The sequence below is a fragment of the Artibeus jamaicensis genome, unplaced genomic scaffold (assembly GCF_021234435.1).
Source record: "Artibeus jamaicensis isolate MK-2021 breed Jamaican fruit bat unplaced genomic scaffold, CSHL_Jam_final contig_415, whole genome shotgun sequence".
Lineage (NCBI taxonomy): Eukaryota > Metazoa > Chordata > Mammalia > Chiroptera > Phyllostomidae > Artibeus > Artibeus jamaicensis.
Window position 1 is genome coordinate 35,803,965 of NW_026521823.1, and position 25,829 is coordinate 35,829,793.

Consider the following 25,829-nt stretch of genomic DNA (forward strand, 5'->3'; position numbering starts at 1 on the left):
ACTCAGTGCGCCCTGGGGGGTGGCTATTGCTCTGACGTGTACATAGTCTGGCACACCCCAAACGAGTTTTTTAATCGCCCCTCCCTAGAAAACATGGGCTGGGGCACCTGCAGGTGGAGGAAAGGACTTTGAATATCGTCGCCAACTTCGACGAGTACAGGGCAGGGGCGAGGGGGTGCTGGGGCAGCTGGACTAACAAGGTCACTCTGGTGAGCTGTGGTTTAATTAACCTTTTTTTTTATGGACAAGCTCAGGATTAGAGGTCAATGACAGACTCGGAGCCCATGTTCCTGAGCCATTTATAAACCTGTTCTTTTAGGAATCAATTATCTTTTGTATCTATATTGAAATATTCAGGCACCTTCTGACACTGTTGCTTCCCCTGACCATTAAAATTGCAGTGGAGACTAAAGAAGTTTTTCTATATGAAGAATATATTTTTGTGTCCGTAGAAACCTAGGATTGGAAGAAAATCTCTGAGGAGGAGCAACAGGAAACACGCAAAATGTACCTGCTCAGCTTACTTCACATGATGTTTCTTCGGTGTGATTTTAAAAGATACCCTGACTAAATAAAAGCCATATTAAAAACTAGGCAGATGACCTCTCTTTCCCTCAGAATGGCTTCTGCGCACCCTCCCCCTCAACAGGCACACTGGGCTCTTCCTTCCAGAGCTGCGCTTCCGGCTGGGGACAGTCCCCTCCTCCCGTGGGCCTCGGTGCCTACCGCGCCCTATGTCTGCTCGTACCAGAAGCAGCCACCAAATGGGCAGTAGGTGGATCAGAGTCACTCAGCTGGTAACGGTTCCGCATCGGGACTCCTGTCTGTGTTTTCAGAATACGCTTCACCCCAAATACCCCGTTCAGACTGTACCAGCAAGCTGCATTTCTCAGGAAAAAATTAATAATCAAATTATATTTTCAAGAAAAGTGCTGCCACCAAAAATAATTAAATACTCAAACTTTTCCTACCTTCTAAAATCAAACCTCTTGAACTTCTTGAAGCTCACGGCTGCTAGGAGCTTGCTTCGTTTTTTATATGCCACACACACAGCTCACAAGATAGTGAAAGACATAGGCCAGGGTATGGTTAGTGTTTTCTGGCCAAGAGGAGAGGTGGTAGTAACAGCTGAGAGTTCAGTAGTACCAACAGTGACGTTTATTTACATCTTTGCCCACATAATAAATGGATCCTGTGTAGGCTGGGGCTGAGGTGGAGAGCATTCTGGGTGATCCATTAATGCTTTTAGCTAACTTCAAAGCTGATTCACAGTTCAGTTCAACTGGGGTGACCATACATGTCTATTAGTGTATAGGTACACTAATATATACATACTAGGCACAATTATATATATATATGCACTATTAGTGTATAGGTACAGTAATATTTATAAAATAAATTTGCTCATTGCTGGGCTCTCTATAGAATAGTCATTTTTCCCAGATGGTTAGAAATTTCATTCTCTATGGAATTTTAGTTTCAATTAATAAGCAAAAATGTGAATATAGTCTATATTATGAAATACCTATTTAAGGGACTACAGACTTTTTTCCCTACATATTTTAGAGAGACTCTTGCTAGAGTAAAAAGAAAGATGACATGATTTGCTACCTTGAAGCACATTCTTATTTGGAAACCTTACAGGCTTCGTTGAACCTAGGAGATGAAATAGGATGATTCTTATTTAATAAACAAATATCTAAGTCTAATAATGACATTGTAATGTAACCATCTAAAGAACTTGAATATTAGCTATTTGTAATGTCCATTCAAAAATACTGTGATACTTACATGTAGTATCACTCATATCACTATTTTTATTTGTCTTTCACTATATAAGACACGAAATGCTACTTTTCTCCATTAATTTTAAATTCCTAGAATTTTTTAAAAACAAAGAATTTAGTATGAATATTTATACTAATTCCATTTAGTCTAAATACGAATTCCATTTCATATAAATATTTAGTACAAATAAGTTCTACTTCTATCAATTCCTCGCACATCTCTATGTTCCAATAAAATAAATGACACTTATTTCATGAAAGGAACTGTTGGAGTGTTTACACTGAAACGGTTTTATATAAACTGTAGGAGCACCCAGTGAAAGGGAAAATATCCAGATGTATGAATTCCCACATAACAGGACACTGAATTATACTTGTAGAAATGAGGCTTTTTTTAGCAGTTGGGTTCCACTGTGCAGAAATACTAGCTGACCTTGTCCATAAAGCATTTTCACTGGTTATTTCCTAAACAAAGACTCTTGGCTGTTGAATAAGCAAACATTTTGTTTATTTATTGTACAGAGTTTGGTCAGAGCATTGCACAAAGAATAAATATTTTGGTTAGAATGTGTTGAAAGCTTAGCTTTTAGGCTCAGCACTGATGGACTGGGTCACACCAGGTGAGCTCCCTGCCCTCTGCAAAGGTGTGGAGCTGGGAATGAACTTGGGGGTCAAACTCCAGAGGCCACAGTTTGCACTTAATAGTTTAGCTTTAGCTGTGCTTTTGGATCATTAAGAATATTTTAACAGCTTTATTAGAATATTTTCCTTTTTCTCTTTATTATGGGATATGTAAACATTCCCTGAATTTGAAATGTGTTGTTGTTGTCTCTTGGGAACAAAATTACTTGCGATGGGAGCACATCTTTGAATTACAAATGTAACTTAACAAATAAACAATACAATGTAGCATACATTTTTAAATATTTATATTTAACGTTTACAAATAATTTCTCCCATACAAGCGAATTCCCTCATTAGACCTTGGTCGCCTTACCAAATATACATTGAAGGGTAATATGACACATGAAAAAGAAACATGAAGCAAAGACAAAAAAAGGACATTAGGACGTACAAGCACTGCATGTCCACAGACACACTGCCACGGTTTTACAGAAAACACTGTGCATTGGAATCATCCTTCCTTCCAGTGGCCGCGTGGCCCAAGTGCTTATTAAGTCTACCTCGGCTCAGCATGAAGGGTGGGGAGTGTGCGAAATTGTAATTGCATCGGAAGTATGAAAAGTTGGAGAACGTGCCTATTTTCAAATGTCTGTGTTCAAAGGGTAGAACTTAAACTCGTGACTTTCCCCTCCCAGGAGATTGTCTAAAATCACGCGTATCTTTTCCTTTAACAGATAATTCTGAAGTAATCAGCAGAAGTGGAATGGAATGCCAAGAATCCGCATTGAGAATAACGAAACATTGCTACTGTACATACTATCCTGTTTCCTCCTCAATAGAATTGCCACAAACTGCATGCTAAATACAGATTTAGTTCTTCTGGACAGACCACAACTCTAAGAAGCTAGTGCTGCTATATCATATATGAGTATTAAATATGGTATGCTTAGTATATTCCAACCTAAGATAGTTAACTACCTGAGACCAGCTGTGATGTTTAAAGACATAAAGGATAAAGTTTACTTTTAAAGGGTTTCTCAACATAGTTTCTGTCCTAGGAATATTGTCTTATCTCCATAACTATAGCTCATGCAGAAAGCCCAACCAATTCCGACTCTGAATATTTCAAAGTTAGCAATAAACAAATAGCATTAGGTTATAAACACCTATTCCACGGGGCAGGTTCAAGTCCAGCTCCAATTACTGTCCTTTCATTTTCCCACTGGATCAAAGGGTATGTTTCACTTCTTGACATGAATGCTGCAGCAGAGATGAGAAGTGAAGTAAAAAACTGACACCTGCCCTGCAGGTCTAAAATCTGAATGGAAATGCAAGCACAAGGACTGGGGGACCCGTCCAAGCACGGTATTCGGTTTGCCTGGAGATGCCGTCTTGAATCACGTGATTCTAGAATAACGCTAACTAGATGGAAAAAAAAAAAAAAAAACTTTGCACGGTATGAGCTTCATACCCCACCAAACAAAGTCTTGAAGGTATTATTTTACGAGTATATTTTTAAAGTTGTTTTATAAGAGAGACTTTGTAGAAGTGCCTAGATTTTGCCAGACTTCACCCAGCTTGACAAGAGCGTGCGGCCCATGCCAACAGCCGAACCTGAGGGATTAGTCTTTCAAACTCACCACCCGCTGGCCCATCACTGAATAACCCTTCTGAACTAGAACCCTAGTTGAATGAGGAAGCTGTAGGCAAGGAGATCTGTATAATATTCTAACTTAAGTAAGTTTGAGTTTAGTCACTGAAAATCTGACTGTGACTTTAATCTAAATTACTCTGTCAACAAAAAAGTAGATAGTCTCACTTTATAAAAAATCCACTACTGTTTTGCATTTCAAAAAGTTGGATTAAACGGTTGTAACTGACTACAGCATGGAAAAAATAGTTCTTTTAATTCTTTCACCTTAAAGCATATTTTATGTCTCAAAAGTATAAAAAACTTTAATACAAGTACATACATATTATATATACACATACATATATATACTATATATGGATGAAACATATTTTAATGTTGTTTACTTTTTTAAATACTTGGTTGATCTTCAAGGTAATGGCGATACAATTAAATTTTGTTCAGAAAGTTTGTTTTAAAGTTTATTTTAAGCACTATCGTACCAAATATTTCATATTTCACATTTTATATGTTGCACATAGCTATACAGTACCTACATAGTTTTTAAATTATTGTTAAAAAAACAAAACAGCTGTTATAAATGAATATTACGTGTAATTGTTTAAACCATCCATTTTCTTTGTGAACATATTAGTGATTGAAGTATTTTGACTTTTGAGATTGAATGTAAAATATTTTAAATTTTGGCATCACCGCCTGTTCTGAAAATTATATGCACCAACCATATCATTTTTGTTAGAAGAAAGAAATTCACCACTTTAATTAATGTTAGTCAAAGTCTAATGACTATCTTATATCATAGATTTGATAACCCCATCAAAAGAAATCACATTCTAAGTGTAATCTTACATAGCGCTTGTATCGTTCCATTTGTTTTCATTTGTGGGAAAGTATTGTATCTAACTTGTATTTTTTGGTAGTTTCATCTTTATGTATTATTGATGTTTGTAATTTTCTCAATTATAACAATGTAGTTATGCTACAACTTGCCTAAGACATTCAAACTTATGTTCTTTTTTTCTCTTTTTTTCCTTTGTTAATTCACTTAAACTCATTGAATGCATAGTATACATTACTAAAGGGTAAATTATGTGAATCACTGAAATATTTTTGTAGACTAATTGTTGTAACATTGTCTCTATTTTTTCTTTTGTCTCATGATTTTGATGTTAAAAATTATTAGCACACAACTATTTTCAGCCCTTTAATAATGGAGCATCAAAAACATCAGCTGTATCCCCAAGCAAATAGAGAGGACTGTATTTTTACTACGATATCCATTTTCCAGAATTGTGATTATAATATGCAGAGTCATAAATATGCCATTTACGATAAGGAGGAGGCAAGGCAGATGCATAGATGTACAAATATATGTACAACAGATTTTGCTTTTTATTTATTTATAATGTAATTTTATAGAATAATTCTGGGATTTGAGAGGATCTAAAACTATTTTTCTGTATAAATATTATTTGCCAAAAGTTTGTTTATATTCAGAAGTCTGACTATGATGAATAAATCTTAAATGCTTTGTTTAATTACAAAAAACAAAATCACCAATATCCAAGACATGAAGCTAACAATTCAACAAACACTACAGTTAAGAGATGAACTCGTCACTTATATGGGAACTACATTTCACTCTCAGTTTTTCCGGTATAATAGCACTTCACCAAAATATTCTTTCAGCCATACCACTGGTAACATTTCTACTAAACCTTTCTGTAACACTTAAAGAATTCCCTCATTCATTACCTTACAGTGTAAACAGGAGTCTAATTTGTATCAATTATATGTTTTGGTTGTAATATTCAGTTCACTCACCCAATGTACAACCAATGAAATAAAAGAAGCATTTAAAAGGATTTCTAGTCTTCCTCCTTTTTGTGTTGAGACAGATGGATCACCAGCCAAACAGAAATGGTTTTTATTTTCACAAAGACAACATTGGGAAACTGCAAAGGGGAGCCAGCTCTGGTGATCAAATGGGAGGTGGACAGTTTCTTCTTTTGATAGTGGCTTTTTACAAGTGAGAAAGTCGATGTAAAAGAGTCATTTTAGAAGCATTCTTAGCCTTCTTTGAAATCAAAAGTAGGAATGAATCCCACCACCCAGCCCTCTTCTTCAGGATTCGACGTGAACAATAATAACCGAGTGGGAAACAAAACACAAGCTTCATAACCAGACAAGAAAGTGTCTTGTCTGGTTATGTAATCCACAAGACGGGCTTCCAGTAAGAGCCTGATGGGGCAATACGGCTTAGACCTGAGGCCGCAGAAGGAGCCAGAATGGTGAGTCCTGCTCTGTGTGCACACCCAGGACAGGTGAACCAAGGAGACAGCAAGAACCGGGCATCACACCTGAGGGCAGGAGTTCAGCAGAGAGGATGTGCCTTCCTGGACTTCCTTCCTCGGCCCTGTGAGGCCAGTGGCATTTCTCAAGAAAGGTAGTGGTAGCTTTGGGGTAAGACCACTCCTGGTCCTGCAAGGATGGGCAGGAGCCGCCTCCTCTGTGGGGGAGAGAAGGTTTTCTCCATGTGACAGGTTTACGGCCTTCTGGGTGGTTATGGTGTCCCGAATGAGGGTAGAAAACACGAATGTTCAACAGAGCAGGCCTATTCAAACACAGAAATAGAGGCACTCGTATTTTTAAGCTATGTCATCAGGGATTTCCAAGGCTAAAAATACCTTTGCGCATTTGTGGATATTTAAAAGACTGGCTGTATGTTTGCGCGAGCAGTTTTTTCACTGTAATCAGAAGACATGATCCTGTCAGTTGCTCCTCACAAGAAGACATCCTCTGTTAATTGTTCAGTTCAAGCTGCCAACTTTGAAGAATAAGTAGTAAAAAAATCTAAGACAGGCTGTACTTAAAATTTTTCACACCTGGTTTCATGAAGTGTAGTTTTCATCAGTAAACTGAGTTTTAATGGAACACCACCACAATCAGAAGTGAAACTTAGGGGGACTTCCAGTCAAGATGGCAGTGAGGTAAATGCAACACTTGCATCCTCCCAAACCACATCAAAATTACAACTAAACTACAGAGCAACCATCATTCAGAACCATCTGAAACCTAGCTGAACGCAAGTCCTACAACTGGGGGTTTAGAGAAGAAGCCACATCGAGACTGGTAAGAGAGGCCAAGAAACAAAACAGGATGGTCCCACTTCCCACCTGTGGCAGATAAAAATCAGGAGGGATATCCAGCTGTGGAGGTCCCCCCCCGAGGAGTGAAGGGTCTCAGCCCCACACCAGACCCCCCAGCCCAGGGTTCCAGTGCCAGGAAGAGAAGTTTCCATAACCTCTGGCTGCAAAAACCAGAGGGGATTGAGTTGGTGAAGGAGGCTACTGGAGCCTCTGAATATTGACTCTCTCTTGTCAATAAACATATCCTCGGGTGAGGATTTAAAAAAAAATAGCCCAACAGCTTAGGAAAATCTGGCTCATGAGTTCTAACTGTGTCTCAGCAAATTGATTAGATACATACAAAACCAACAAATACACTACAGAATAAATATATATGCAACACTCCTGTACATATCTCTATACAGAGAGCCAACTAAACACATTATCATCCATGAACAGAAACTTAGCGATGTTTTGGTTCTGCAGAAAGGGGAGATCAGTGTCTGCACTTCACCGTCACCCAGAGGTTAGGAGCTGAGTTCCTAAAATAAGGTCTCATTCTCAAAGGAACACAATTCAACCCACAACCAGTAATCGCAGACTAAATGAAGATTGGTTTCTATAGGTCTCAAATTTTTAGTGAGAGGGTTTCTATTGCCTTTTCGTGACTTGGTCCTCTTTCATTTGTTTGTTTTGTTTTTGTTTGTGAAATAAAGAAGTTGTACTACAAGAGCTCTAACTTACTAGATGCAACAACCTCTGATTTAATTAGCAAACCATCAAGTTCTTGATTGGTCTCTATTTTCTACTTACCATTTATGCTACTTATTCCCTGTATATTGTCCTCCATCCCACCCTCCCTTTCCCCTCTGATAACCCTCCATGTGATCTCCATTTCTGTGATTCTGTTACTGTTCTAGTTTGCTTAGTTCATTTTTGTTTTGTTTTTTTAGATTTGGTTGTTCATAGTTGTAAGTTTGTTGTCATTTTATTGTTTATATTTTTGATCTTCTTCTTTTTCTTAGATAAGTCCCTTTAACACTTCATACAATAAGGGCTTGGTGATGATGAACTTCTTTAACTTGACCTTATCTGGGAAGCACTTTATCTGCCCTTCCATTCTAAATGATAACTTTGCTGGATAGAGTCATCTTGGATGTAGATCCTTGCCTTTCATGACTTCAAACACCTCCTTCCAGGCCCTTCTTGCCTGCACAATTTCTTTCAAGAAATCAGCTGACAGTCTTATACAGTCTTATGGGAACTCCTTTGTAGGTAACTGTCTCCTTTTCTGTTGCTGCTTTTAAGATTCTATCCTTATCTTCAATCTTGGGTAATGTAATGATGATGTGCCTTGGTGTGTGCTTCCTTGGGTCCAACTTCTATGGGACTCTCTGAGCTTCTGGGACTTTCTGGAAGTCTATTTTCTTGGCCAGATTGGGGAAGTTTTCCTTTATTATTTGTTCAAATAAGTTTTCAATTTCTTGCTCTTCTCCTTCTGGCACCTCTGTGATTCAGATGTTGGAACATTTAAAGTTGTCCCAGGGGTTCCTAAGCCTCTCCTCATTTTTTTGAATTCTTGTTTCTTCATTCTATTCTGGTTGAATGTTTTTTCTTCATTCTGCTCCAAATTATTGATCTGATTCCAGTTTCCTTCCCATCACTGTTGGTTCCCTGTACATTTTCCTTTATTTCACTTGTCATAGCCTTTACCTTTTCCTCTATTTTACGACCATACTCAACCAATTCTGTGAGCACCCTGATTACCAGTGTTTTGCACTGTGCATCTAATAGATTGACTATCTCTTCCTCACTTAGTTGTATTTTTCTGGAGCTTTTATCTGTTCTTCCATTTAGGCCATATTTTTTTTGTCTCAGAGCACCTGTTATGTAGTAAGGGGCGGAGCCTCAGGTGTTCTCCAGAGCAGGGCAACCCACGTTGCTGGGTTGTGGTGCTGCCTGTGGGGGAGGGTCTGAGAGGGAACAGTGCCAATTGCTCTGCTCTCTGCCTGCTTTCAGTCACTTCCCCCATTACCCACAAGCTAATTGGGCCCTTCTGGTGCTGATTCCAAGGTGGGTGGTTTGTGTACATTTTAGGACCCCGTGGGTCTCTCCAGCTAACTCTCCTGTGAGTCTGGGAGTTTCTCCCACTGCCTCAACCCCCACAGGTTTTTTTCAGTCAGAGTCTTAGAGGCTTTATTTCCCCAAACTGGAACCCTGCATTGTGTAGTCCGTCTTGCTCCCCAGTTGTTCCTCCCAATTTATCTGCAGGCAGATGTGGGACCACCTGCTCCTCCAGCCACCACTTTCCCGTGGGTCCTCTCTGCCTGGCTGCCCATCTCCACACCTCCTACTGGTCTGGATAAATGTTTCCTTTTTAACTCCTTGGTTGTCAGACTTCCATACAATTCAATTTTCTGTCAGTTCCAGTTGTTTTTTGTTTTTAAATTTGTTGTTGTCCTCCTTTTGGTTGTGTGAGAAAGTGAAGGGTATCTACCTTTGTCGCCATCTTGACCAGAAGTACTTTACTTGGTAATTTTGATTTCTATATATATTTCATTGTTTATAAGTTTTTATTAACTGCACTAATTTTACTCAGACCATACTACAGAGACAGGCTTTATATTACCTTCTAGATTCATGAAAAAACTTTAGTAATCATTCACAAGGAGTCTTAGTAAAGCTTGGCTAGGAAGGTTAAATGTTGGAAGTGCAAAAAAGAAGTGATTTCTAGCATTTTGTGTCCTTACACTGTGATAACCTCTTAGAAAGAATCATCCCACTTAATCTTCACAATAACACTTCATGGTGCTATTAGCACCCCCATATAACACCTGTTAGCATCCCCATTTATAGATGAGAAAAATGAGGATGGAAAAGATTGGATAAATAACCAAAGTCAGAAAGTTGGCAGTACAATGGGCATTGAAACCCAGGCAGTGTGACCCTGGGTCCTCGGTGCTTTACCACCTCACTGCCCCAAACGACCTGCTGCAAGAACACCAGGAGATTTGTTAAAAATGCAGAAGCCTAGGCCCCCCACAGACCTAGGGGGTCTGTCTGCATGTTAAACAGTGTCTGTCTGCACGTTAACCAGACCCTTAGGCGATTCCCATGCACACAGAGTCTGAGTGGACCGTGCACCCAGGACCAGCCCCTCTTCCTGGGCTCTGAGGGCTCGAGAAAGCAGTGAAGGAAGGAGGCCAATGCCAATGCTTGACCAGTTTGTCATCCCTCTTCAAAAACTAAACTCAAAAACATTGTGATGGATGGGATACAAACTGTGGTCTCTGTGATTTTACTCTTGTCCTTTTAGATCCATTCTTTATAAGACTGAAATCATATCACAACACCATCCCAATCAGAGTTGGGTCCACTTCAGGCTTTGTCGGGTCTAAAGGTTATAAAATTTGGGGGAGAGGTCTCAACAAAAAGGAATCCAAAAATAAACATAGAATTAAATATAAAAATAAATACACAGTAAAAAAACATGTAATGTTTATGATTTAACCATTTGACACACTTCTATGTTTTGTTTAAATTTTTGACTATATCCTTTTGATTACATCCTCATATGATAAAATTTTTGTAATATTTTCTATATAGGGAACAGAAAGGTAATTCAATCTTCTAGCATAGCTGGTTAAAAACCTTTTTACTATCAGTGTTTTTATATCAATAATTTAACATGTAGCTTCATACACATACATACATGCACACACACACATGGCCTATTGTACTCTTACAGGTTTGTGCTCTCTAAACATAACAATTTTAATAAGTTCTATTTTTACATTATTCTATTCTAAAAGGAAGAAATATATTTAAGCATTTACAATCATCCTGACAGATAAGCATCAATAAAGATCAGATTCTCTGCTTAGAATTTCATGCATCTGAAGTCTAGCATTTCCAACAGGCCAGCCTCTACCACTTATCATTCAAATATTTCTCCCTATTCTACTACCTGCTCATTTCTAGGGCCAGGTATTGTAGGATGCACTCTGCACAGAAACCTCCTGCCCTGCACTTCCACGCCACTGTACCACGTGAGCTGGTGCTTATCCTGAGATGACTAAAAAAGGTGAAACTGTACACAGAAATGACCACAGAAATGACCACAGGAATGGTCATAGAATTACCTTTCACAAAGCCCAAGCTGAAAGTAGTCCCACTCTACTGTTTCAGAACCAGATGCCAAAAGTAACCACAGCCTCTCTGACGTCACTCACAAGAGGCAGCGTGACAGCAGGGAGGTCAGGGGGGAAAGGGACAGTGGTCTTCAACAACTGCAGCATTGACATGTGGACACATTGCTGGGGCTCTGCCCTCATCCTAGAAAGGACTCGTGGAAGCCAGGGGTCCTAAAGTATAAACTTCATTTGCTTCTGCCTCTGCCCCCTATTGTGAAAAGCAGAACAAAACAAATTCCAATATTCACTGGCTTTCCACTGCTTTTATAATAAAATCCATACTCTCTCCCCTGGCCAACAGCATCACCAGCCTAATCTGATATCACATTCCACTGTGCCAACTGCTGTCCAAACCCTTGAACCTCTTTTTTTTTTTTTTTTTTTTGCTCAGATACACAGAGTCCACACCGCCTGCTGAATTCCTCTCCTTTTTGCCTTAAATGCTCATCTTCTCCCTCTGGGCATGGCAGAATCATTTTCTTCTAAAGAAAATAGCACGCCGTCCTAGATGATGCCACTTCACCACTACGTTTATCACCTTCATAACACCTGTCACGCTGCGTAGTTACGTTGCTCAATGGATTTTACTTGCAATATCTGTTCTCTCAGCAGAGTGTAAGCTCTGCAATGGCCCCTTGTCTTGCTCAGCACCTCCACTGTGAATAATGTCTCAGAACATTATAAGGGTTCGATGAGTATTTGTTGAAGGAACAACTAATAAAACTGTGGTGTCAGAAGGACAGACATAAAAGAAAATATAAAACTAGGAAATTCAAATAGTTTCTCAAAACCTTTGCCTCCACCCATGCTGCATTCTTGGCTAATAAACTAAACAGACTAGAGATCTGCTCACTGAACAAATATTTTTGTCCTACAAAATGCTCGAAAACAGGAACAGCACAGGGCATCCATTCTCATTAGGTGGTAAACAATCTGAAATCATCACAGTCTAGTTACTGTCTAGCTAGAGAAAGAAAAATCATACGGAGGAGAACAAATATATGTATGGAAGTGTTTCATGATAAATTCCCAATTATCAAACCATCAGCGAGCGCCACGGGAGGTTAGTGAGGGCTGGAGATGCCACTGAATGCTCTCCAGGAGGAGGAGTTTCTTGAGATAGACCCTAAGGAGTAGTAAAGTCAGTATTTGGCAAAGCAAGAAGCATGAGGAGCAACAAGAATGAAGATAAAGTGGTCTTTGATTAGAATGGATGCTTGAAAGAATGAGAGGCAGGCAAAAACAGAAGGGCACACCCCCATTTTTAAGACAGGCACACTCAAAAAAGGGTGATGTAACACAGTGGCCGATGTACTTATCCCCCAGAGTCTGGGGCGCTACAGCCATGGGTCCTCAGTTGTCAGTGTTCTTCTGGAATCCCACTGACTAAGGAGAGTCAGACTGACCTTGTCGAAGGTCACGCTCTCACCCAGCACACCCTTGTCCTGTGGGTTGACAGAGAAGTGTTAAGGCCCACAGCTTTGCCCCACGGAAGGCGACTTCCAAGGGCCATCCCCGGCTCCCCGTTGGAGTGTCACTGACACTGCATCCCAGCACAAACTCTCCTCCTGCCCAGCAACGCCTCCTTCCCTTCCACTGGGCCAGGACTCTCCACCTCAGAGCTTGCAAGTCCCAGGGAATCCGAACTGCAACAGAGAGGCAGATTGGCCACTTATTAGCTCATTATTCAAGCATTTGATTTCCTTTCAAACTGATGCAAGAAATATATTTAAAGTCTCAAGTTGATTCTTTTTGACAAAATGATTTGCTTATCACAGTGTCTTGCCTGGGAGAGCACTAAATTAGTCACAGAAGAAAAAGGAGAATAGAAGAAGAAGAAAAATAAATCTATGGTATTTTTTATTTTGGATTCCAAAAATGGCAAGTTTTCATGTACTTAAAGGGAAAATGGGGCTTTTATTTCTAAAAGGCACTAACAAGTCAGTTTTACTTCGTTCAAATCTTTTCTAAGCCTTTTATGTTCCTGAGCCCTAAGTCAATACTTCTTTGAAGAGAAACTAAAAAAAAAAAATTTTATTGGTTCTCATAAAGGCCAAGTGTCCTCATATAAGGTTAAAACAAAATTCATTAAGTGAATGTGTTTGGTATATGCAATCCTGGGGCCAGATTTGGCTGCAGAAGACGAGGAGTCTAAAACTCCAGCGTGTAGCCATATCAATGCATCAACGTCATTTTGAAGGTAACTGGAGAGGTTCTTCTTATCATTCATACATAGCATTTGCGAGTTGAAGTGAGTTACTCTTGGGGATTGATGCCGTTTATGTGCAGTATTGATAAAAGCCTCCATTAAGACAGCAAGGAGTAATTAAGAAAACATACAAGTAATCAATGTGGAGATTCTTCCAACTCCTCCAAGAGTCATCAATATGTTTTGAGTGAAAACCACATATTGAGTGGTTTTGCTCTGGTAAAAATCTTTACGGAGATCAATTAACATACTTAGTGCATGAATTGATGACAAGCTGGGACCCAGGCTATAACTTTCACATATTCTACCCACAGGAGCCACTGCAGAAGGTGGGAAACCACCGGGCCCTTTGCTGCTCACTGGTCTGGCCCGACACCAGCCTCGCTTCATTCTGCACCAGTAAAGGACAGTATTGCATAGTGGTTAGACTGTGGCACTGGCAGCCAAGCTAGCTGTGTTCAACTCCTGGCTCCCTGCTTTCCATGTGGCCATAGACAAGACAGTGAACTTCTGGGCCTGTGGCCCTTTTCTGTAAAACAGAGCTGAGGATAACAGTACCCACTACCTAGGGTTGTGAGAATTCAGTGAGTTAACATTCACAAAACTGTTAGGACTGTGCCTAGAATATAGGGGCATTGGCGGTCTTTGGAAAATGAATCAAACTTTCAAATGTTTGCCATTGGAAAGAATTTTCTTTATGTGTTTCATTTCTCCAGTGAGACAGCCTCTCAGCACTGCCCCTGGAAAGGTGAACTGGAATAGGGAACAGACCGCTTGGCTCAGACACTGGCTGAGCTCAGCAGACAACTCATCTTTCTGCATCTCGCAGTAATGAGCCTTCCAGGCTTCCACTTCTGGGGGCACAATAGAATAAATGCGATGAATGAGTCTCTGGAGGAAAATAACAAACACAGCTGGATAAAATATTTAAAAACATCTCTTTAAATGCACTGTGGAGCTATCAGGAAAGTAAGTAACACACAGAAGCCAAATAAAAAAGAGGAATACTTTCCCAGGAGCTAGCACCAAATCCCCCTTCTGCCTGGTGGCCTGTGCCCGACTCCAGAACACTGAAGTCTCCACGTGGCACGCAGAAGCAAGGCTGGACCAGCGCAGGCAGAGAGTGGGCCGGGACAGGGGCACCGGAGGCCCACAACGTCCACAGGAAGAGGTCGGTGTTCACTCACCTGCCTCAGGCACCAAAAAACCCAGGAATTAAGATCAACAATATTGTTAATGCAGTATTTTAAAAATCAAAACGAACAGGAAAACGTCCATGATGAGCAAAGTGTCAAAACTGGGAACAAAGGCTGGCTGCTGCTGTTTGTTTGACTTGCCATTCTGTGTCACTGCACAACAGGAACTGTCCCCTCCCATTGGCTCCTGTGTCCCTGGCAGGATGGGCTTATGAGCGTAGACACTGGCCTGCATCAGATTGGGCCACATGGGGGTTATATATATGTCCCATACCTTATATATAGGTATGTTTTTCATTGTTAAACTTCTATTAACTTTTTTTACTTGGTCACAATATAAAAAGATATCTTAAAAAGTGTATATATTTTGTATATCAGAGGTTATTTTGAAAAATAAACCCCTTTTTTTCTTCTCCTTCAGATTCTAATTAAGATTTACAAGGACCTGCTATCTGGGCATATTTGAATGATTAAAATTACAACCAGTAGGCTAAAAGAGGCAATGGTAATAATAGCAAGAGTAATTATTAATAGTAATAGTAAACTTATTAATAGTAATAATAAGTCTTGTCTTGTGTGTATATATATCATGAAAACAGTATTTTCCATAATTAGACATTTACTATTCCCTTCTATGTGATTTTTTTAAGTCTAAGTCAGTACCCACAGAGTTGATTTCACAAACCCCGAACTGAAAGACACTGCTGTAAACTCACTACTACAGGGAACCATGGAGAATATACCTCACATCTGGAAAAAAGGGGAAAAAAACTAATCCAAAAGAAGGAGGAAAGAGGAAAATAAAAAGAGAGAAGCTGAAAAACATAAAATAAAATACTCAGAAATCATAAAGATAAGAGAGTACAAAGAAATGCAAACATCATTCATGACAATAAATATAAATAGATTGAACTCTCTAATATGTTATTTCCAGAGTGAATTTTTTGAAATCTAGATATGTATAATGTTTATAATAAACATTATCAAAAACATAAATTCACAGAAAGCTAAAAAGTCAGAGCATTAAAGAGGATAAATTAGGAAAACTTACCATAAAAAAGCTGGCATAATTACATTAACATCAAATAACATAGCAATTTTAAAGTCAAGAATGATACTATGACATTTTTAAAGGCCACTCTCTATGATCAAATAGCCTAGCACCAGGAAACTCAATTGAATACTGGTAGGCACATAATAACATAAATGCAATAGATATGAGCAAGAAAATGAATATAACCAAAAAATGATAGAACTATGAGACATTCTTGCCATAGTAGGAAATTTAAAATGTCTGCCTAGTAACTATCAAGAAAGATCAAGTACATGAGGAAATATCTGAAATATTTCAAGAACACAGTCCACAACAAGAACACAATCAACATACATGACCTAATGAACATAGAATTCAAAGGTTAACAGGCAACATTTTCTTGCCCAAAGGAAACATTAACAAAAAGTCACTCTGTGCCAGGCCATTAATGCAGGTCTCAATAACAAATTGTAAACACTTCGTGCCCAGTCACGTTCTTTTCTGCTAAAAAAATGTAATTGTTAAAAATTAATGGTCAAATAACTAGAGACCCCACCTGTCTACTAATTTTAAGACTTCTGAATGAAAGCATAGTGAAATTTAGAAAATATTGAACTGAACCTTAATGAAATATATATAATTTCAAAGGTACCAGTAAAGTGATAAAGGACAATGCATAACCTTCAGCATTTACATTACAAAAGAAAGGCTCAAAATGAACAAGTCAACATCCAAATTAAGGTAGAAATGAAGCAGTGTAGGTCTCAATAAAAGTACAAAGAAGAGAATAATAAATGCAAGAGAATTTTTCCATAAATTAGAAAATATGTAGAGAATTCAGAAAGTGAAATGCAGTTACTGGAAATTATTCAACAGACAAAGTTTTGACAAGACTAATCAGGCATACAAAGAAGGTATAAATTAAAAATCTAATGAATGTGAAATAACATAACTAAAGGTACAGCGCAGATTAAAAGAATAGAAAAGTGGTACTATGCACAGCAGATGCCAGCATAATCTCAAGAAAGCATGTTACCAAAACTTCTCCTAAAGTACAAAAACATTATGGGGACGTATAGGCCAGCTGAGGGAATACAGTCAGCAATATTGTGGTAACTATGCATAATTCAGGTGGGAGCTGACTTATGGGGGGAAATGGCTTTGTAAGTTGTACAAAGGACTAACCATTATGCTGCACAGCTAAAAGTAATAAAATATTGAATGTCAACTGCAGTGGAAATTTTTTTAATTTTTTAAAAAATAAATATAAAACAAAAGCAGATTCTACTAATCAGTCAAACTAATTGTCTCAAGGTTAAAATCAATCACTTATGTACACACACACACAGGCACAGCCAACTTTGTAAGTCATTTGTACCAAATGGTCAAGGAACAGAGAATCCAACTGCATACAAATTATTTTAGGTGGTAGGAAAACAGATGTAATCCCTAAGTTATGTTACTACTAAAGTGATAACAAAATCAGGAAAGGACAACAACAACAAAAAAAACTAAGATTGTGGGGAATGTCACTCATGCAAATAGATAGTTCAGCACGTTATCAGTTTAATGGAGAAAAAATATGATCCCAAAGATGCAACTATATCAGTAAATAAGATATCCATTTATGATTTTAAAATCTCTTGCCAAATTCATGATGGGAAACAATTTCAATATCCTGACACAGGACATACACAACATTACACTAGACAGAGCAATGAATGGCAGGATGTTAACAGAACAGCCTTTACTCTCGAGCAAGGCAATTTGCAAATGGCCGTAACTCTTTTATTCAACATTGTACAGTAGGTCTTAGCTACTACTGTAATACAAGAAAAAGAAATAAAATCCATTTTAAAAAAGGAGGAAGAAAACAAGCAAAGCTCATTATTTTCAAATGATGTGACTTTATGCAGAAAACACTAAATCAACAGGTAAGTACTTAGATTAATAAATATGCTTATCTAGTTGCTGAAATTAGAATTAATACGCTTTAATTAAGATAATCTTGTTTGTTGTAATAGATAACATCTCATTGCATTAGCAAAATTATAACATGTTTCTCATCGTGTAGAGCTAATTTCATGGGAACAGGTGAGACACGGGGCTCCACCCCACCCAGTCACCTGGGGATGCAGCTGAGGGAGGCGGCACCCTATTCAATGTGCGGCTTCCAGAGTCTTCCTGGCATCAACATCCAGTAACTTACCGGGAATAGGGTTGGGAGGCTGTAGAGGGGTCTTGACGAGGTACATCGCAGCTGCCCACATTCCATCTGTCAGAGTTCAGTCACTTGGCCACACCTAATTGGTGTGAATGCCAAAAAGAAATATTTAGGTGCAGGAAGACAGGATATATCTTTAATGAAAAACGAGGTTGTCTCTGCCACATGACAAATAAAAACTCTACAATTACACTCAACAGCAGTTTAAAAACTAGCCTTTATGGGGGAGTGGGCTGGGATGGGAGTAAAAGTCAGAAAACTGTACTTGAACAATAACTAAATTTTAAAAATGCTTAAAAAAAACTAGCCTTTAAACAAGATACCAGAGATGATAGCAACCAAAGTATAAAGTACCCAGGAAGTGATTTAACAAAAGACACACAAAGCCTTTTTGAGAAAAAAAAAATCAACTTTTTTGAAAAACCTTAATAAACAGATATCCTGTGTACACAAAGGGAAATAAAACAATATAACTAAGATGTCACTTCTTCCCACATCAATCAATAGCTTTCATGTAGTGCACTCGAAATACTAAGCATGTGTTTCCGGTACCTGACAAACTGTTCCAACATATACATGAAAAAGCAAAGGACTAACAATGTCACAACACACCCGAAAAAGAATATTGTAAAGTATTTCCCCGTCAACATCAGAACTAATAAAACTGTAGTAACTAAGTGTAGAACCGATATAGTCTGAGACAAGGTAGACCAATGGAATAAAATAGAGAAGATCAGAAACAGTCCAATTTATAAGAAAACTTGATGCATGACAGAGTGACAGAGAAACATGGAAAATCTCTGGGAGCAGGGAAATCATGCAATAAATGGTACCTGGACATTTGGCCATCCAATTTTTTAAAAGTGAATTGGACTGCTACTTCCCACCATACATGAAAACTATCAATTCTGATTAAATTTATAAGGGCTTACACATGAAAGACCAAAACTATAAATTTTTGAGAAGATAATATATAAGAATATCTTTACCATCTTGGGAAGTAGGTCAAGAAACCTTAAACATTTTACAAAAGCTCAAAATCATAATGGGAAAAGATTGATAAATTTAACTCCTTTAAAATTAAGAGTTTACTATATTAAGAGGATCAGTGACAAGATACAAACTAAGAGAAGGTATTGGATACACATATAAGAGGTAAAAACTAATATCTAGAATATGACTCCTTGAGAAAGGACTCCTACAAATCTATATGAAAAAAGACAAACAACCCAACATAAAAATGGGCAAAAGACAGGAACAGACATTTCATAGAAAAGGAAATATTATAAATGGCCCCAGAACCTCAGTGGAAAAATTCTCCACTGCATTAACAATCAGAGAAGTGTAATTTAAAACCACAATAAGATATCATTTCACACCTATCGCATCAGCAAAAAAACTGAACATAGAACAAAAGGTATTCTGATCCAATGATATTGAGAGTTAAATTGACATCCTTCTTTTAGGAAACTATTTGGCATTGTAGGTGTATGGTAAAGGGCTGGGGGTAACGAGCTAATACCAGTGATCACAGCAGCCCAGGGTGATAATAGAAACTGTGATAAAATCTGCCTATGTCAGTGACTCGAGCCAATGCCCTGCTTTAGTGCCTGGTTTAGGCAAGTAATGTACCATGGCTATTAAGCGAAGAGAGTTGAGGTCAGATTGCCTGGGTTTAAAGCTTGACTCTGACCACTTATTAACTGTGCGACTTTGCAAGGCCCAGAACCTCCTTGTGCTTCAGTGTTACCATCTCTAACTGGGGACAGTAAGATGGAACATTTAGTGAGCACTACTATGATTACCAGTTCTTTTCAAGTGTCACCGGAGATGGGAATGAAAGTGTAAGGGGTTGGGGGATGGCCCAAGTTGTGGCAGCTCCTGTGCAGATACTTCAGTGTTTAGTTATCTTCTGGGTTTACTGTCTCCTCGAGACTATTCTGCCAGAACTATCTGAAGCGATGTTTGGTGTGTCTTTAAGTTTCTTAGCTAAAGTACGGCATGTTCCTAACAATCCTGCGCAAGTCTGAAAAACACCCTCCAATTTCATGTCCGGCTTCCAAGAATAAATGAAGAAAATAAATTCGCTGCTATTTTAAAAGCTAATTGCTAGTGAAATACTCTCAGATTCACATTTCCTGTGAAATAAAATTCTGCCTTTCAAATAAAGGTCTCTGGCAGAGCTATTCGGCAAAACCTCTGTTCCAAGCCGGGCTTTCTGTTAGTACAGAACACCTTGTTCCTTACTCAGAAAATGACTGATCCAGTTTTAAATCACTGGAGAGAAATGGGTGTTGATGGGGAGTGCCTTCATTTTTAAAAGTTCTACTGTGAATAAATAAAATAAAACAGGTTCAGGTACCTAGTTAAGTGTCTGGATTACTATTTGAAAATAGTAAGCAAAGGAGTTTCATCACAAACCAACTATATTCGGACTGTAAGTTTTAAAGGATCTTCAGGTCAGCAAATTTCAGCTTCTTTGGAGGAATGTTCCCCCTAAATATTTTCAGAAATTCAGCATTTTCCATTTTTCTCATCTTTGTATGTGTATACTATTAATTCTTTTCAAAAAGCTACCTTAGAGAATAGGAAAGAATTTAAAGAAAAATCATTTAGAGGTCTTTGCTTCCCAAGGATTTAGTTCAACCTAATTCCAACTTGTGGACATAACAGTTTAGACCCTACACCTGGTACCGTGTGAATCATAAAAACTACTTCCCAAAGTTGAATGTATTGAGCTCACAATTATGCCTTCGACATGCAGTTTCACATGTCAGTACACCCACAAAACTGCCCAGACTTTTGAATTCCTCCATATCGCTTGGTATCAGGAAACTGAACACATTCTCTTTGCTTCTGCCCTTTTCCAGTTAAAAACAAAAGGGTGGAAAGGGTGGCCCCACTTGCCAGCTCCATTCCCTTATCTCTGATTTACTCCTTTCATTTTAAAAAAGGACTCTGCAATATTGAAGACATTAAAAAAAGTATATAGACTAAAACAACAAATGGCCATCTACTGTCTCCCAGCTTCATAAATAACATGTTTACCACACAGACAAACCCTCCTAGATCACATGACCTTCCTAAATTTGAACTAAATAACGTTCTCATGCATCTCCATCATTTTATCATGTATATACCGTTAAACCACATGTAATATCATTTTGAATATTCCAAGTTTATGCAAATGATGTCATAGAGAATGTATTCTTCTGCAACTTGCTTTATTCATTTATCATATGTGAGAATTATGCATGCATACATATACATAGTTTATATTAACTCATTTCCACTGCTATATAGCATTCCACTGTATAAATATCCTACAATTTATGTCCTGAGTTAGTGAACACTATAAATATTCATTTACTACTGTAATGGAACATTAGTCATCTCCACTTTTCTATGCCAAGTCCCCCACAGCTTTGGATATTGTCACGGTACATTTTTTTGTCGGTCTGCTTCTGGTTGTGTTCTGACTTGCATTTCTCCCCTCCCTAGTCCAGTTACGCCCCTTTCTTATAGTTAACCCCCTTTCTGGCCACTTGAGATTTCTGAAAATTGTCCTATATACCAATCTTTGTTTGGGGAATGGGGAATTTTTTTCATTTTTAATACAGTCAAATATATCAAGCCTTTTCTTTATGGTTTAATAAATTCCTCCTTACCCTACAGCCATAAAGATACCTTCTTATATTTCCTTCTTTAATAATTTTTCCTTTCAAATTATTCCACTGAGAATTGATTTTTCCATATACAGTGTGGCAGAGACCCAATTTCATTTTGTTTCCCTCTTGAGAAGAATGGAGTGCCCCTACGCCATTTATTGAGTTGTACATCTTTTTCCCATTGGTCTGCAAGGCTCACTCAGACATAAATCAATTTTCTATATACGTGCGAGCTTCGCACTCCCTCATTCTCGGTTTAGTTTTTCTTTTTCAGTTGAAATGAACTCCTTAGCAGTTCCTGCCAGAAGAAGTTGATGGGTAGTAATCTCCTTGGAAATGTATACAAATATTTGCCTTTTCTTGAATAACATGGAATTGGATAAGCAATGTAATGACCCCCACGTACTTTGAAGATACTCCATTGTTTTCTGTGGTCACGGAGATCATACCTGAGAAGTCAACTGTCAATTTCATTTGTTCCTTTACACACACTCTCATAGCTTTATATTTTTCCTTTTTATCTTTGATGGTCTATAATGCTAATATGATGTTGCCAGGTGCAGATTTGTTGTATTTATCTTGCTTGGTGTCTGCATACCTTTTCAAACTTCGGGTTCTTTTTTATTTAACTCTGAAACTGTTTTAGTAATTCTTTTTAATACTGCTTCTCCACCCTGCTCCTTAATTCCTCCTTCTGGAACTTCTATTACCTGGATATTGAAGCTCCTTGTTTTTATCCTTCTTGTCTCTTTATCTCTTTTTTCATATTTCCTATCTCTTTGTCTATTCTGCATCCTCTGTGGTTTCATTTGGTATATTTGACAATTCACTCATTTTGTCTTCATCTGAATCCATTCCATTGTTTAATCTAGCTACTGATCTTTATTTCCATGACAATGTCTTTCATTGCTTAAAATGTCTGCTTCTTTTGTCAAGCCTGCATACTCTTTTCCCCCCAGAATGTCCAGTTCTTGAAGTAGGAACCCTGTTCCTTCCTTTATCCCTTTGGGCAGTTTAAGCTTCTATTTCAAAGTCTCTGAGAGATTACATCATTTTGTTTTAGAGGGTTGTTCCCTTACCCTCAAGTCTCCTCAATGTTTTGCCTTTTTTCCTCTGAGCCCGTCCACTCCTTCTGGAGCTGTCTCTGTGTTATTTTACATTCAGGAGATTCTTTTTCTTCCCAGCATCCAAGCTTTCTCAGGATGCCAATGAGTGAGTTATTCAGGGCCTCCAACCAGATCATACCTTTATTGGGTTCTGGCTCCTTCTAGACAAGGGGATCGTGCACTGGTCTCAGCACTAGGTAGAGACCCTGATTGCTAACCCTGATCACCGGGGTATGTTTCCTGTTCTGGAAGCCAAATGGGTGGCTTGTGACATCTTTGACCTTCTCATATTCATATTCTCCATGCTGACCCTTGGGAAATTTGCTCACTTCCTTGGGATAAATACCACTGCTAATATGTCAACTTCTGTTCACTACTTTAGTGGAGTTCCTTCCTGGCAGGCAGAAAGTACCCCTTAGAGATCTGCTAGATAGTTAGTAGAATTTGAATCTCAGCCCCCATTTCCATGTGTCTAGACAGAAGATGGGTATTTCTGAATCAAGCTCCATCAGCCATTCCTAAACAGAAACTCTGCTTCCCCCTCCTCGGCTTCCCCAGTCTGCAGATGTCCCCTCTCTGCACCCACAATGTTTCCTTCTGATTCTGGGTCTCTGCTCCTCTTCTGCTCACACCACAAATGATGGTTTTTAAAATAATGGACTTGCAACTTAAAAAAAAAAAAGCTCCTGACTTTAACCCTCTTATCTTCATATTTTATGTGTTTGCCTTTGGGAAATTATGTTGAATTCCTTGGTATGAAAAAGCAGTATATTAGTGACCATTATTCTAGGCCACATATATCTCCTGATTTCTGATCCCCTGGGTTTTCCTCCCACTCCTTACATATGCACCCCAAAACTTCGAAGGCACTTCAACCTCAACATATCCAAAACAAACACACGATTGGTCTCTTAAAACCTTTACTTACTCTCACATTCCCCATCTTTGTAAGTGGCATTTTCATCTGTCTGCTCAGTCTCTGAAGCCAGAAACATGGGTAATACTGCGAATTTGCCCTTTCTCTCAGCCCACGCAGCCTATCCACAATAACCGCTACATGCTCTGCCCCTTGGGCAAATCTCACGTCCATCCTCTCTTCATCTCCACCAGGAAAGGCTGCGTTCTGGCCCTGAGTCCCCCCCACCACACCCCCACATTCCACAACAGTGGCCTAGGTGGTCTTCCAACCCCATTTCCCTGCCTTTGGTCTTGACGAATTTTTGTACATAATCACAGAAAACTACATCATAATATCTGCTTCTTATTCCTTTTATTGTTGAACCACAAAATCACTAAAAGGAACTCCCAAATATCACGCGCTTATATTTGGTCTAAGATACTTCTGGGTAGCGGCCTAAGATACAGCCTTTCTCAACTTTACACTTAAATATGGGGGGAAGGACTGAAAACAGACTGTCAGGCATCCTGTTGCCAGACTATGGGAGGAAATCCCAGTAACAAAATCTATGGAGCTAAACTGCATATTGAAATGTATGGGCAACACTGAGTCACACTTTGAGTCTTGAGAAAGAGCACATGCCGGTCTGTAAGGCAGCAGAGAGAGGCCTTGCTCCTCCCCCATCACCCTCCTGGGGGCTCAAGGACCCAGACATTACTAACCAGGACACCGGGGAGCCCACCTCTTGTTGCAAATGACACATTGTGATGCACCCTGAGTGTAACCTGAGCTATTTACTGCCCCTTCCACCCACCAAAGCCCATGTACCCCCTTCCTAAGCAGATTAAAGCCCCAAACCTCTAAAGAGCAACAGGCCAAAATGGACAAAATGGACACTAGACAGAAATGGCCACTAGAAACTGGGCTACGTCCCCTGTGTATCTGTCGGTATCTCATGAGAATAGAATCCTAGCTATCTTAAGCAAACCATGTTAAACCAAACTTACTACGGCCTTTCCTGAACAGACCCAATCTACGAAATAAGTCCAGCTGCCTTGTATAGCATTCAAGGTTTATTCTACAGATTCAACCTACATTTATTATCTTATTTCTCATTAAATTGCCAAACACTGGGAACCCCAGCTCCACAGAGCTACTGTATTTTTAAGAGCATTCACTGTGCTTTTCTCCCTCCTTCTCTAGTTCCCTTGTTCCTTCTGCCTAGAAGACCCTCTTCTTTATCTTTAAGCTCACGGTAGTTTCCACCACTATGAAATATACACCTTCAAGGTCCAAATCCTCCATAAAGTCTTTCAAAACCCCTAAACTGAAATTAATCTCTCCTTCCCCTGTGTTCCCATAGCATTTTGTTTGGACTCTCCTTTTAATACTATCTGCCTTAGATTGCTAGCTACAGCTTTGCTTCTCTCGTTGGACTGTAAATCCTGTTCATGCTAGCTGACATATGTCACAATGCCTTCCGTATCAAAGATATGTGACAAACATGTATTGAGTTCATTGAAGATGAGACAAAATAGAACCGTAGAGAGCTGCTCACCCTGATCTCGTTTTTACTACTCAGCTTTTAAATTTATCTTTAAAACAATAGCTGGGTTCTTGTCACTAAGCCAAGCAGCAAGCTGGAAAGGAACTGAACCTTGAACTTCCTTTGCAGTTGTGAAGTGGGTGTCCACAGGTGACACCTTCCCTGGCAGCGGAAGGAGGAAATAAAGCCACAAAGGGGTGGGGGAGGGAGGTGGTTGGGGTCACGCAGCAAAAGGAAGTTCCATTTTTTAATCCCCACTAAAAAGAACAGTCAAGTTGCTAATCTCTCCTGTTGCATTAGAGCAATAAAGTGTCTTAGAAGATCAGATGTTACAGTGACAGAAAGAGCGAGAATGACATGTTCAAAGGTGCTCAGTGGTTCCATCTCCGTTTTCTCTTCCCTTCCTCTTCTAACCAAAGGATAGACAATTATTCCTAATGCTAAAGCTGGTAATCTATTTGCTCCACAATAATGAATCAAGCACCCAAATATCTCCCCTCATTGGGTCCCAACCACTCACACAGCCTTCTCATGAAGTTGCTCTTCATGTCACTTCCACGGTCACC

At 39.0% G+C, this 25,829-nt stretch overlaps 1 protein-coding gene across 6 annotated transcripts in view; it reads left to right on the top strand.

Moving 5' to 3' along the window:
• MBNL2 (muscleblind like splicing regulator 2) overlaps window positions 1–5,927 on the top strand; it is a 148,459-nt gene extending 142,532 nt beyond the window's left edge. For 4 of the 6 annotated variants that reach the window (XM_037132451.2, XM_037132453.2, XM_037132454.2 and 1 more), the window contains one exon: window positions 3,146–3,254. In XM_037132451.2, the coding sequence (XP_036988346.1) occupies window positions 3,146–3,160 (15 nt within the window). In that variant the 3' untranslated portion in view covers window positions 3,161–3,254. Of the gene's footprint in view, window positions 1–3,145 lie in introns of all 6 variants that reach the window. The other 2 variants (XM_037132452.2, XM_037132455.2) reach the window with 1 other exon arrangement.
• The last annotated feature ends 19,902 nt before the right edge of the window (window positions 5,928–25,829 follow it).